The 12,890-nt window shown below is 41.8% G+C and overlaps 1 protein-coding gene across 21 annotated transcripts in view; it reads right to left on the bottom strand.

The window, feature by feature from the left end:
• The window catches only part of AFDN (afadin, adherens junction formation factor), a 386,193-nt gene that overhangs the window by 168,395 nt on the left and 204,908 nt on the right, over positions 1-12,890 (bottom strand). For 20 of the 21 annotated variants that reach the window (XM_073627519.1, XM_073627513.1, XM_073627512.1 and 17 more), the window contains 2 exons: positions 4,863-4,957; positions 1,290-1,552 (listed from right to left, as the gene is read on the bottom strand). In XM_073627519.1, the coding sequence (XP_073483620.1) occupies positions 1,290-1,552; positions 4,863-4,957 (358 nt within the window). The remainder of the gene's footprint in view (positions 1-1,289; positions 1,553-4,862; positions 4,958-12,890) is intronic. The other variant, XM_073627517.1, reaches the window with a different exon arrangement.

The raw sequence follows: 12,890 nt of genomic DNA, 5'->3' as shown, positions 1-12,890 counted from the left end.
TGGGAGCGCCGCCGGGATCATGGGGTCACGGGAGAAGTCAGTTGTGTGGACTGTGGAGAGGAGACCATAGGAAAACCAGAACCACCAAGCTGGAGCCATCTGACTGAGCCCTGCACGATGCACCTGAGAGGTCAGTGACAGCACCGACAAGTCAGTCTAGGGGGGTTGCTGATATAAGGGGGAGTGAATACAATAATGTAAGGGGCACTGATAAAAAGGTTTCCCCCTAAATTAGTAACTCCCCTTACCTTAGTGTATTCACTCTGCGGAAGGTGGCCTCTGGTCACCAGAGTGCCCACCACATCAGAGTTCCTGGCATTCCCCTTTAAATCAAAGTCTGCAGGATTGCCCCTTACAGTGCAAAGGGGAACTCAATCTGCGGACCCTGATGTAATTGGGAACTCTGATGTAAAGGGAACACAGTGGACTCTGATATAAGGTGGTCTCTGGTCACCAGAGCCTCCCCTTACATCAGAGTTCCCCCTTAGATCATGATCTGCAGAGTTCCCTTTCACTGTAAGGGGGATCCCTGCAGACTCTGATGTAAGGAGGGAACCTAGTGCTAGCTGGGTTATAGTAACCTAACCTTAATGTCAATGGAGAAATATGTTTTTTAACTTTTGTTTAGCTTAAACACATTGCTAATAGCACTAGCTATATGTTTATAGTTCAAATATGTATCCTTGCACTGTTTAGCACTGAAAATAGTAACTTTAGGTACTTTTTTGCACCGCCAGCAAAAAATGCGGATCTGTCAGTAATTTCCATGATTTTCGTCAGTAAAAAAAAAGTGGTGCCGTTTGTAAATTTTGTCATCCTGCCAGTAAATTTCACTTCAGTGGGTTGGCAACACTGTTGGGTACTCTTTGCAAAGTCAAGCCTTACCTCATTTACTAAGCTCTGGAGGGCAACTGCCCTCTGCAAAGTGCACAGTCTGTTTGCCTTTAGTAAATCAACCCCTTTGACTCTCTAAGATGCTCTTAATATAAGCAATCATGTTACTGACCTGTTGTCAATTAACCTAATTAGTAGTAAAATGTTCTTCCAGCAATTCCTTGTTCGTACCACTTACATTGACAGCTTTTAGTTGCCCTGTCCCAACTTTTTGGGATAGGTTACTGCCATTAATTTCTAAATTTTATTTTTTTTTCTTCAACTGGTATCGTTTCTCAGTTTAAACATTTGATATGTTTTCTATTGCAAATAAAATATGGGTTTATGAGATTTGAAAAGAAAATTTAACAATAATTTTAAGATAACATTTAAAAAAGAAAAAAAAAGAAGCTTACCCCATCTTGCCCCTTTGCCCTCTAAACATCTGTCCAGCATCTGATGGTCTTTTACCCAGCAACTGGTCATGATTAGGATCCACAAATTTAAAAACATGGGATGACCCAAACTGCACCTTCACTCCACTGTGTAACATGGTGGTTTCAGTGATACGCTGATCATCAACAAATGTATCAGCGTCAATACTTCTTGGGGTGACCGTGACTACTCCATCCATATTTGTAAGATCGCAGTGATGGGGCTGTATGCCTGGACCAAACAACTGTTATAAAAAAAAACAGCAGTTTCAATAGAATCAATAACAGCCTACAATTATAATTTACCTGTAATACTACCCCTGGAATACAAAACTATACACTGCTACTTGATTATATTTCACAACGACCCATTGAAAGTTGAATTTTAGCTAATTTTTTTAAACAAATTCTAACATAAAACAAATTGAAAGTAGGATTTTTCTCTTAATGTACAATCCTTTTTGTGAGGGTCATTGAGAGATACAGCACTGTAGATTCAAGTACATGTGGGTATATTGCTGCCTGTAGGAAGATTAAACACTAAGGCCTAGTTCACAAATGTTTCCGTTTCTAAAAGAGCAATGTGTACAGCAAGCACTTTCATAGCTTTAAAGTGATTGTAAAGTCAAAATTTTTTTCCCTATAAAAATAACAAACACGTTATACTTACCTGCCCTGTGTAGTGGATTTGCACAGAGCAGCCCAGATCCTCCTCTTCTCGGGTCCCTCTTCTGTACTCCTCATCCTTTCCTCCTGCTGAGTTCCCCCACAGCAAGCAGTTTTCTATGGGGCACCCAAGCCGAGTCACAGCTCCTTGTGTCTATTCAGACAAGGGCTGAGGCCTGGCCCCACCCCCTCTCTCTCCCCTGATTGGTTAGCTGACTTTGACTGTCTCAACCAATCAGGAGGAAGAGTCTCGGACAGCCAAGACACTCGTGGACATTGCTGGACAAAGATGAGGCTCAGGTAATTATTAGGGGGGCCGAGGGGGCTGCTGCACACAGAAGGCTTTTTATCTTAATGCACAGAATGCATTAAGATAAAAAAAACCTTCTGACTTTACAACCCCTTCAAGGAGCTGTCGTTTTAAAACTTCATTACAGGGATGTTAAAGCCTGCTTATAACGTATTAATTACTGTAATCTAGTCGGGCTGCATACTGAGTAATATGCTTGTCCTATTATTTTATGATGCTATGAGCTGCAGCAAAAGTTTAAAAAAAAAAACCTCATCTGGCAACACACTTGCAAGTCAGACTGCTGCTCATACACACACAAAAATACAGAGCAAATCTCCAGTGGTCCAACATGCCCCTATGCTCACTGCTTCATCTAACTGAGCTTATGCTATCCCTGCAGTGCTATTTATTAGAGAACTGTGCAGGGAGTATTAAAAAAAAAAAAAGTATTTATATATATATATATATATATATATATATATATATATATATATATATATATATATATATATATATATATATAAAAATATCTTATGCCTGAAAACCCTATACTTGTCAAGAACCAGAAATGAAGCCTTATGAGTCATTTCAGCACCCCCATTGCCAAGCTAATGGCTATAAAGTCTGCAAAGTATTTTTCCTGCCATAAAGGGAGGTTTCTAAAGGACTGAATTCAAATCTCACAGTACAAGAGAGGCTTTACAATGTTTTGACCCCATGATTGAAGTTAAAGAAGCATGGTGCATGGTGGGACAGCATAAAAGAGTCTGTCACAGCTATGCCATTAAAGCCAGTGATTGAGAAACAGAATTAGATCTTGAAAAAGCAGGGATCATCGGTTTATCATGGAGCAGACAAAGGACTTCTGAGAACCATGCCCTTCTGGGTCAGATCAGAGCCATGAGAAGGTTTTTAAAAAGCAGTGTTATTATTATTATTATTATTAATAAACAGGATTTATATAGCGCCAACAGTTTGCGCAGCGCTTTACAACATGAGGGCAGACAGTACACTTACAATACAAATCAATACAGGAGGAATCAGGGGGCACTGCTTGTTAGAAACTTAAAAAGGAAGGAAACATCTTGCATCAGGAAGGTGTCGAGAATTCTGCCCCAAAGAGAGAAGCTGGCATCCCTGATGAGTAGCTACCATTTAAGGGGAAGTATTTTCCAGATATCAGCATTAGAGAACTGTGCTACCACAGAAAGGTAATCCCTTTCAAGAAACAACCAGGACCTGTCCCAATGAGTTCCCTCTGTAGAATCCCGATATAAAATGGAGTGGAGGGAACTGCCTTGAGACCATGAGTCCCAGTACTCTCAAGTGTGCAGTGAAGACTTGAGCTGTACTGGGATCTGAAGAACGACTCAGTATTTTGGTATCCAGAATAAGGTCTAAGCATTCTAGTCGAGGGTGGAATCAAGAAGGGCTTTTTCACATTCACAAACTTCCAAAAATATTTTAGTGTCTGCATGAAGATCCACAGGTTGGTTTCCATCTCCTGTGCTGTTGATACTCTGTAATTGGTTATCTAGGTCAGTGGTTCTTAACTTTCAGTCAAGTACCCCCAACAGGCCATGTTTTAGGAATTTCTCTTAGATAAAATAACTGTCCAAAATACCAAGCCATTGACTCTAATTTAAAGCACCCGTGCAAGATAAAGGAAAACCTGCAAACATGGCCTGTTGGGGGTACTTGAGGACCGATGTTGAGAACCACTGATCTAGGTGACCTCCTACTTAGAGATATTCCTCAGTGTTAGGAGAGTCCAAACCAGGTAAGAGACTTAAAGAGAATAAAATTGTGGAGTTTCAGGAAGAGCAAATGGAGGGCATAGGTTTCAAGGCAAAAAAAAAAAAAAATCTTTTTAGAATAGTGAACTGATTCAATATTGTAGCCTGTGCACACTACCTCCTGTATTAAGGCATCTGAGACATACTGAAGCAAAACATTTTAAGACTGGGTGAGGAGATTATTATCATCTACGGCAGCATTCTTGTTAACTATTACTATTTTTACTTGCTGTTATGGTAGCACCAAACGGCCTACCTCAAATAAAAAAAATAAAGGAGAGCTGGATAAGGGCTAAGGACTTTCTTAGAGGCTTCATCATCTATTTGAACCAAATCACCCTGGGAAGATGATAGAGGTTATGCGTAGATGTGACTTGAACCAGTTTTTTTTTTTTTTTAAATAACCATTAACCAGTAAAAACTGTCATTCTAAAAAGGCATTCACAGTGTCATGAATCTGGCACAAAACTATTAGCAAATTCTTTGGAGAAAACCAACTCAAGCAGAGCTGGAGAGAGATATTTTAGCTTTGCAGGACATTAAGCTAAACTTCGCTACATACCAAGTATAGGGCTATAGCCACTCGGAAGAGCTAGACCCTTTTAATTTCATTCTGTGTCCATTCCTATTGTAGGCATCAGTATATCTACAGTGCTGTGCTTCAATGAATGATGGAGAAAATATATTTTGAATAACTATGTTACAAACTTTATCTTTCAATATTAAAAAAAAAAAAAGTGGTATAAATGTTTGGATATTAATAACTTTGACATCTTGCAATTCTAACAAGCAACATCTCACCTGTATAGAATTCTCCTCAAGTTTCTCAGTTCCAACTTCAGTAACACTTAGCTGAAGACGATAGAGCTTTGGCTTATCTCTAGAGTCTGACCCATCTCAATGTAGGAAGGAAAAAAAAATTAATTGGTATGGTCAGTCTAGACTAAAACAATTTTGTCATTCTAGTTTATGTCTATAACATTTAGAATATAAAAAAATAAATAAAATGCATCCATTATTTCTGAACTTTGTGGCAGCTAATGTAAATCAATTATATGAATAGGTGGAGCTGCGCTAATCCTAGGTGTACAAACTAAAACATAGAGTATATTATATATATATATATATATATATATATACACACACAGTGGCTTTGATCAAATTATGGATCAGCAAAGTATAAAGTCAGCTTGAGTGATACGTGACATTGGGAAAATAAAGCTAAATATTGATAAGACAAACAAATTATAAACGTGAGAACATAGTCATCAATAGCCACATAATAAATAAATATCACCATAAAAATTAACTAACCAGCAGTATAGTGAAAGTATAAATTCTTAATAAAGTGCAGATTATAATAAAACCAGTGGTTTACACTGTGTGCAAAAATATACAACTCATAAAGTGACAGTGTGCAGCAGTGTATCCAGACAAATTCAGCATAAATGTCCATGTTTTTTGGACATTTATGCTGAATTTGTCTGGATACACCTATCTGCACTTTATTAAGAATTTATACTTTCACTATACTGCTAGTTAGTTAATTTTTACGGTGATATTTATTTATTATGTGGCTATTGATGACTATGTTCTCACGTTTATAATTTGTTTGTCTTATCAATATTTAGCTTTATTTTGCCAATGTCACGTATCACTCAAGCTAACTTTATACTTTGCTGATGCATAATTTGATCAAAGCCACTGTATATATATATACTCTGTTTTAGTTTGTACACCTAGGATTAGCGCAGCACCACCCATTCATATTATTGTACCCCCAAGGTCAGGTTTGTACCCGATTCGGTGCAGGCAGCTTTTCCCACTTTAGCTATTTACATACTTGATAGCACGGGAATAACTTTACAACTCTAATGTAAATCAATTGTTACTTATTTATGTAATGGATCTCTGGATAAATGTCCAAGATTTAACCATAAAAATAGGATTTTGGACTTACCGGAAAATCAGTTTTTCCAAGTTCATTGACAGACACAGCGCTCCATTATTCAGAACCATAGGGTTATATCGCCTCCTACAGGAGTAGGACACTAGACAGAAAAGAGACTTGGCTACGCCTGTGGGCAGTCCTAGGTGATATACACCCCCCTCTCTGCTATAAAACTTCAGTTTAGTAACAACAAGCAGTGTCATAAGCATTAAAAACTCATTAGAGGGGTGGGTGCTGTGTCTGTCAATGAACTCAGAGAAACAGATTTTACGGTAAGTAAGTCAAAAAACCTATTTTCTCATTCGTTCATTGACAGACACAGCTCTCCATTATTCAGAACCATAGGGACGTCCTAAAGCAGTGCCAAACATTAGCGGTGGTGACAACGAAAAAACCCAAGGCTAACACAAGAGCCAACCAGGTAACAGGAGCTCAACACAGAAACAAACTGGAGCCCAACCTGAACAATACCCCTTCAAAAGGTAATAGACCCTCTAAACAGCAGCCCATAACACCTTGTGGCCAAAAGAAGCATCCTCAGATGCCAGCACAGCCATGTTGTACAATTTTGTGAAAGTGTACACTGACAACCAAGTGGCTGCCTTGCAAACCAGCGCAGCTGACGCCTGATGATGGAAGGCCCAAGAAGCAATAAGCAGCCAAGTAGAATGCGCTGTAACAGGGAAAGGTGGAACCCAACCCGATAGAATAGACCAGAGTCATCGTCTGTCTGAGCCATCTAGAAAGGTTGCAGAAGCAGACAGCCCCCTTTTTAGCTCATCCGTGATCACAAACAGCGAGTCTGATCTCTCAAAAGAACCTGTGACCACCAAATACACCCAAATCGCCCGAACACATCCAAGGCATGTAAGGTAAATGCCTTAGAACATTTTGACCTGGGACACAGGGAGGGCAATACAACGTCCTTAATCAAAAGGAATCAGAGGAGGGAACCACGGACAAGGGCGAAGAACCACTTTATCTTTGTGGATCACCAGGTAAGGAATATGACATACAACGCCTACTGTTCCGACACTCTGCGAGCAGAGGTGATAACTGAAAAAGCCACCTTCTGGGAGAGAGCAAGCAGAAGAACCTCCTTAATATTTTTAAAGGGAGGCTCCTGTAGAACCAAACGCACCAAGAGTAGATCCCACGGCGGTAGAAGCGACCAAACCGATGGAGGCAGATGTTGAACCCCTTGATTAAGAGTACGCACCAGGGAGTTCGAGACCAGGGGACACCGAAGAAAACCGCCAAGGCCAACACCTGGCAATTCATGTGTTACTCAAGGCCACGTTCTGCTCAACCCCCCTATGAAGGAAGGTCGAAATCCGAGCCACCGAGAAAGAACGAGGGTAAATGGCAAGTGCCTTACACCAGTGCTATCCATGTCCGGTAGTAAATCTTCCCAGAGGAAGGTTTCCTAGCCTTCAGAAGCGTCGTAACTTCAGCACCTGGCTCATAACAGCCAGGCCTTCAAAAACCAGCGACTGAAGCAGGATGGAAGATCGGCCCTTGGGACAGTAGAACCTTCGTGAAAGGCAGTCACCAAGGGACATCAGCGTACCAAGACCATCCGGGCCCACTAGAATGACAGGAATCCCTTCGGCCTCGAACCTGCGCAAAAGCTGCAGCAGAATCTCGAGAGCAGAGGCGTAGATCTGACTATACCAGCCCCACCAGAGCATCTGCAGTGTCCACCAGAGGAGCCCGTGACCTTGCCAGAAACCTCAGTACCGTTCCGTTAAGCCAGAATGTCAACAGATCTAACTCGGGAGTGCCCCATCGGAGACCTATGCGATGAAACATGTCCTGGTGAAGGGACCACCCCGTGGACCAACACTAGCTGACTAAAGCAACCGACTCCCCTATTTGCCATTTGTCCACTCCTAGAATGCATACGGCGGAGAGGGCCAGAACAAGGCATTCTGCCCATTGGAGGATACTGGCTACTGTCAGGGCTGCCAACACACTCTTCATTCGTTCCACCCTGGTGATTGACATAAACCACTGCCGTGGCATCGTCTGACTGGTTCCGCACCCGGAGCCCCCAAAGTCGACTTGCATGATCTATATATAGTCTGATCGCTCAAAGTCCCAGGATATTGATTGACAAATTCCTCCAGCATTCAACGACCCTGAGCAGAACCCAGCCCCAGGATACCTCCTCACCCGGACAGACTGGCATTGGTAGTGACCACTGTCCAATACAAGGGGAGAAAGGATGTGCCTGCCGAAATCCCAGAGAGCGAAGACACCAGACCAGGGACCCCCCGGTTTTCTGGCTCAGCCGAATACGATAGCCCAGAGACCTCGGGCACTTTACGCCAGGATCTCACTTGAAAGGAGCTTGTATGGAACTGTGAAAATGGAACCGCCTCGTAGGTAGATACCATCAGGCCCAACAACCACTTGCAGGACCGCAGGGAGGCCCACCTGCGAGACAACAGTAGTTGAAACGCAGCATGCAACTTCTGGAGTTTGTCCAGAGGAAGAAACACTCTGGCCAGAGATGAAACCAGAGTCAGGCCCAGATAATCCAATTTTCTAGAAGGAGCCAGAGCCAACTGAAAACTGAGGTCTATATAGCGAGCTACGTCACCCCTCAGGGTAGCTGAGGACTCTACTCGCAGAAGAAGATCGTCCAAGCAGCCCAGGACTGCAATCCCCGCTTATGTAACCGTGCCAGAACTGGGGCCAACACCTTTGTGAGTACACGAGGGGTGGAGGCGAGACCAACAGTCAACACCGCAAGCTGAAAATGCTCTTTTCACACAGTAAAATGGAGGAAGTGTTGGTCACATAATGGAGTGCGTAAATAAGCATCCGTAATGTAGACAGAAGCCCTAGAGTCCCCTTGATGAAGGGACGCCATCACCGTGTGGATAGACTCCATTTTGTACCCACTTGAACCTGGACAAGCACACCATGAAGTGACAGGGCTTGCACTGCCCCAAGGAGAACTGCCAACAGTCCGGTGACAGACGCCAATTGGAAGGAAAAAACCCTTTTCAGAGTTAGTTACATAGTAGGTGAGGTTGAAAAAAGACACAAGTCCATCAAGTCCAACCTATGTGTGTGATTATGTGTCAGTATTACATTACATATCCCTGTATATTGCGGTCATTCAGGTGATTATCTAATAGTTTCTTGAAGCTATCAATGCTCCCCGCTGAGACCACAGCCTGTGGAAGGGAATTCCACATCCTTGCCGCTCTTACAGTAAAGAACCCTCTACGTTTAAGGTTAAACCTCTTTTCTTCTAATTGTAATGAGTGGCCACGAGTCTTATTAAACTCTCTTCTGTGAAAAAGTTTTATCCCAATTGTGGGGTCACCAGTACAGTATTTGTAAATTGAAATCATATCCCCTCTCAAGCGTCTCTTCTCCAGAGAGAATAAGTTCAGTGCTCACAACCTTTCCTCATAACTAAGATCCTCCAGACCCTTTATTAGCTTTGTTGCCCTTCTTTGTACTCGCTCCATTTCCAGAACGTCCCTCCTGAGGACTGGTGCCCAGAACTGGACAGCATACTCCAGGTGCGGCCGGACCAGAGTCTCGTAGAGCGGGAGAATTATCGTTTTATCTCTGCAGTTGATCCCCCTTTTAATGCATGCCAATATTCTGTTTGCTTTATTAGCAGCGGCTTGGCATTGCATGCCATTGCTGAGCCTATCATCCACTAGGACCCCCAGGTCCTTTTCCATCGTAGATTCCCCCAGAGGTTCTCCCCCCAGTGTATAGATTGCATTCATATTTTTGCCACCCAAATGCATTATTTTACATTTTTCTACATTGAACCTCATTTGCCATGTAGTCGCCCACCCCATTAATTTGTTCAGGTCTTTTTGCAAGATTTCCACATCCTGCGGAGAAGTTATTGCCCTGCTTAGCTTAGTATCGTCTGCAAATACAGAGATTGAACTGTTTATCCCATCCTCCAGGTCGTTTATGAACAAATTAAATAGGATTGGTCCCAGCACAGAACCCTGGGGAACCCCACTACCCACCCCTGACCATTCTGAGTACTCCCCATTTATCACCACCCTCTGAACACGCCCTTGTAGCCAGTTTTCAATCCATGTACTCACCCTATGGTCCATGCCAACACACCTTATTTTGTACAGTAAACGTTTATGGGGAACTGTGTCAAATGCTTTTGCAAAATTCAGATACACCACGTCTACGGGCCTTCCTTTATCTAGATGGCAACTCACCTCCTCATAGAAGGTTAATAGATTGGTTTGGCAAGAACGATTCTTCATGAATCCATGCTGATTACTGCTAATGATATCATTCTTATTACTAAAATCTTGTATATAGTCCCTTATCATCCCCTCCAAGAGTTTACATACTATTGATGTTAGGCTAACTGGTCTGTAATTCCCAGGGATGTTTTTTGGGCCCTTTTTAAAAATTGGTGCTACATTGGCTTTTCTCCAATCAGCTGGTACCATTCCAGTCAATAGACTGTAAAAATTAGGAACAACGGTCTGGCAATCACCTGACTGAGTTCCCTAAGTACCCTCGGATGCAAGCCATCTGGTCCCGGTGATTTATTAATGTTAAGTTTCTCAAGTCTAATTTTAATTCCATCCTCTGTTAACCATGTAGGTGCTTCCTGTGTTGTGTCATGAGGATAAACACTGCAGTTTTGGTTACTGAAGCCCCCCGATTCACTCGTGAAGACTGAGGAGAAGAATAAATTCAATACCTTTGCCATCTCCCCATCCTTTGTAACCAGATGTCCTTCCTCATTCTTTATGGGGCCAATATGGTCTGTCCTCCCTTTTTTACTGTTTACATACTTAAATAATTTCTTTGGATTTTTTTTTGCTCTCCTCCGCTATGTGTCTTTCATGTTCTATCTTAGCCATCCTAATTGCACCCTTACATTTCTTATTGCATTCTTTATAAATTCTGAATGCTGAGGATGATCCCTCAACCTTGTATTTTTTGAAGGCCTTCTCCTTTGCTTTTATATGCATTTTTACATTGGAGTTAAGACATCCAGGATGTTTGTTCGCTCTTTTAAATTTATTACCCAATGGGATACATTGGCTAATGCCCTTATTTAACCACTTCAGCCCCGGAAGGATTTACCCCCTTCCTGACCAGAGCACTTTTTACAATTTGGCACTGCGTCGCTTTAACTGCTAATTGCGCGGTCATGCAATGCTGTAACCAAACGAAATTTGCGTCCTTTTCTTCCCACAAATAGAGCTTTCTTTTGATGGTATTTGATCACCTCTGCCGTTTTTATTTTTTGCGCTATACACGGAAAAAGACCGAAAATTTTGAAAAAAAAAATGATATTTTCTACTTTTTGTTCTAAAAAAAATCCAATAAACTCAATTTTAGTCATACATTTAGGCCAAAATGTATTTGGCCACATGTCTTTGGTAAAAAAAATGTCAATAAGTGTATATTTATTGGTTTGCGCAAAAGTTATAGCACCTACAAACTAGGGTACATTTTCTGGAATTTACACAGTCTTTAATTTATGACTGCCTATGTCATTTCTTGAGGTGCTAAAATGACAGGGCAGTACAAAACCCCCACAAATGACCCCATTTTGGAAAGTAGACACCCCAAGGAAATTGCTGAGAGGCATGTTAAGCCCATTGAATATTCATTTTTTTTGTCCCAAGTGATTGAATAATGAAAAAAAAAAAAAAAAAAAATTACAAAAAGTTGTCACTAAATGATATATTGCTCACACAGGCCATGGGCATATGTGGAATTGCACCCCAAAATACATTTAGCTGCTTCTCCTGAGTATGGGGATACCACATGTGTGGGACTTTTTGGGAGCCTAGCCGCATACGGGGCCCCGAAAACCAATCACTGCCTTCAGGATTTCTAAGGGCGTACATTTTTGATTTTACTCCTCACTACCTATCACAGTTTTGAAGGCCATAAAATGCCCAGATGGCACAAACCCCCCCAAATGACCCCATTTTGGAAAGTAGACACCCCAAGCTATTTGCTGAGAGGCATGTTGAGTCCATGGAATATTTTATATTTTGACACAAGTTGCGGGAAAGTGACAATTTATTTATTTATTTATTTTTTTTTTTGCACAAAGTTGTCACTAAATGATATATTGCTCACACAGGTCATGGGCATATGTGGAATTGCACCCCAAAATACATTCTGCTGCTTCTCTTGAGTACGGGGATACCACATGTGTGGGACTTTTTAGGAGCCTAGCCGCGTACGGGACCCCGAAAACCAAGCACCGCCTTCAGGATTTCTAAGGGTGTACATTTTTGATTTCACTCTTCACTGCCTATCACAGTTTCGGAGGCCATGGAATGCCCAGGTGGCACAAACCCCCCCCAAATGACCCCATTTTGGAAAGTAGACACCCCAAGCTATTTGCTGAGAGGCATGGTGAGTATTTTGCAGCTCTCATTTGTTTTTGAAAATGAAGAAAGACAAAAAAAAAAATTTTTTTTTTCTTTTTTTAATTTTCAAAACTTTGTGACAAAAAGTGAGGTCTGCAAAATACTCACTATACCTCTCAGCAAATAGCTTGGGGTGTCTACTTTCCAAAATTGGGTCATTTGGGGGGGGCTTGTGCCACCTGGGCATTCCATGGCCTCCGAAACTGTGATAGGCAGTGAAGAGTGAAATCAAAAATTTACGCCCTTAGAAAGCCTGAAGGCGGTGCTTGGTTTTCGGGGTCCCATACGTGGCTAGGCTCCCAAAAAGTCTCACACATGTGGTATCCCCGTACTCAGGAGAAGCAACAGAATGTATTTTGGGGTGTAATTTCACATATTCCCATGGCATGTTTGAGCAATATAAAATTTAGTGACAACTTTGTGCAAAAAAAAAAAAAAAAAAATAATAATTTGTCTCTTTCCCGC

The sequence above is a fragment of the Aquarana catesbeiana genome, linkage group LG04, assembly GCF_042186555.1.
Source record: "Aquarana catesbeiana isolate 2022-GZ linkage group LG04, ASM4218655v1, whole genome shotgun sequence".
NCBI lineage: Eukaryota > Metazoa > Chordata > Amphibia > Anura > Ranidae > Aquarana > Aquarana catesbeiana.
This window is presented reverse-complemented; position numbering and strand designations above follow the sequence as displayed.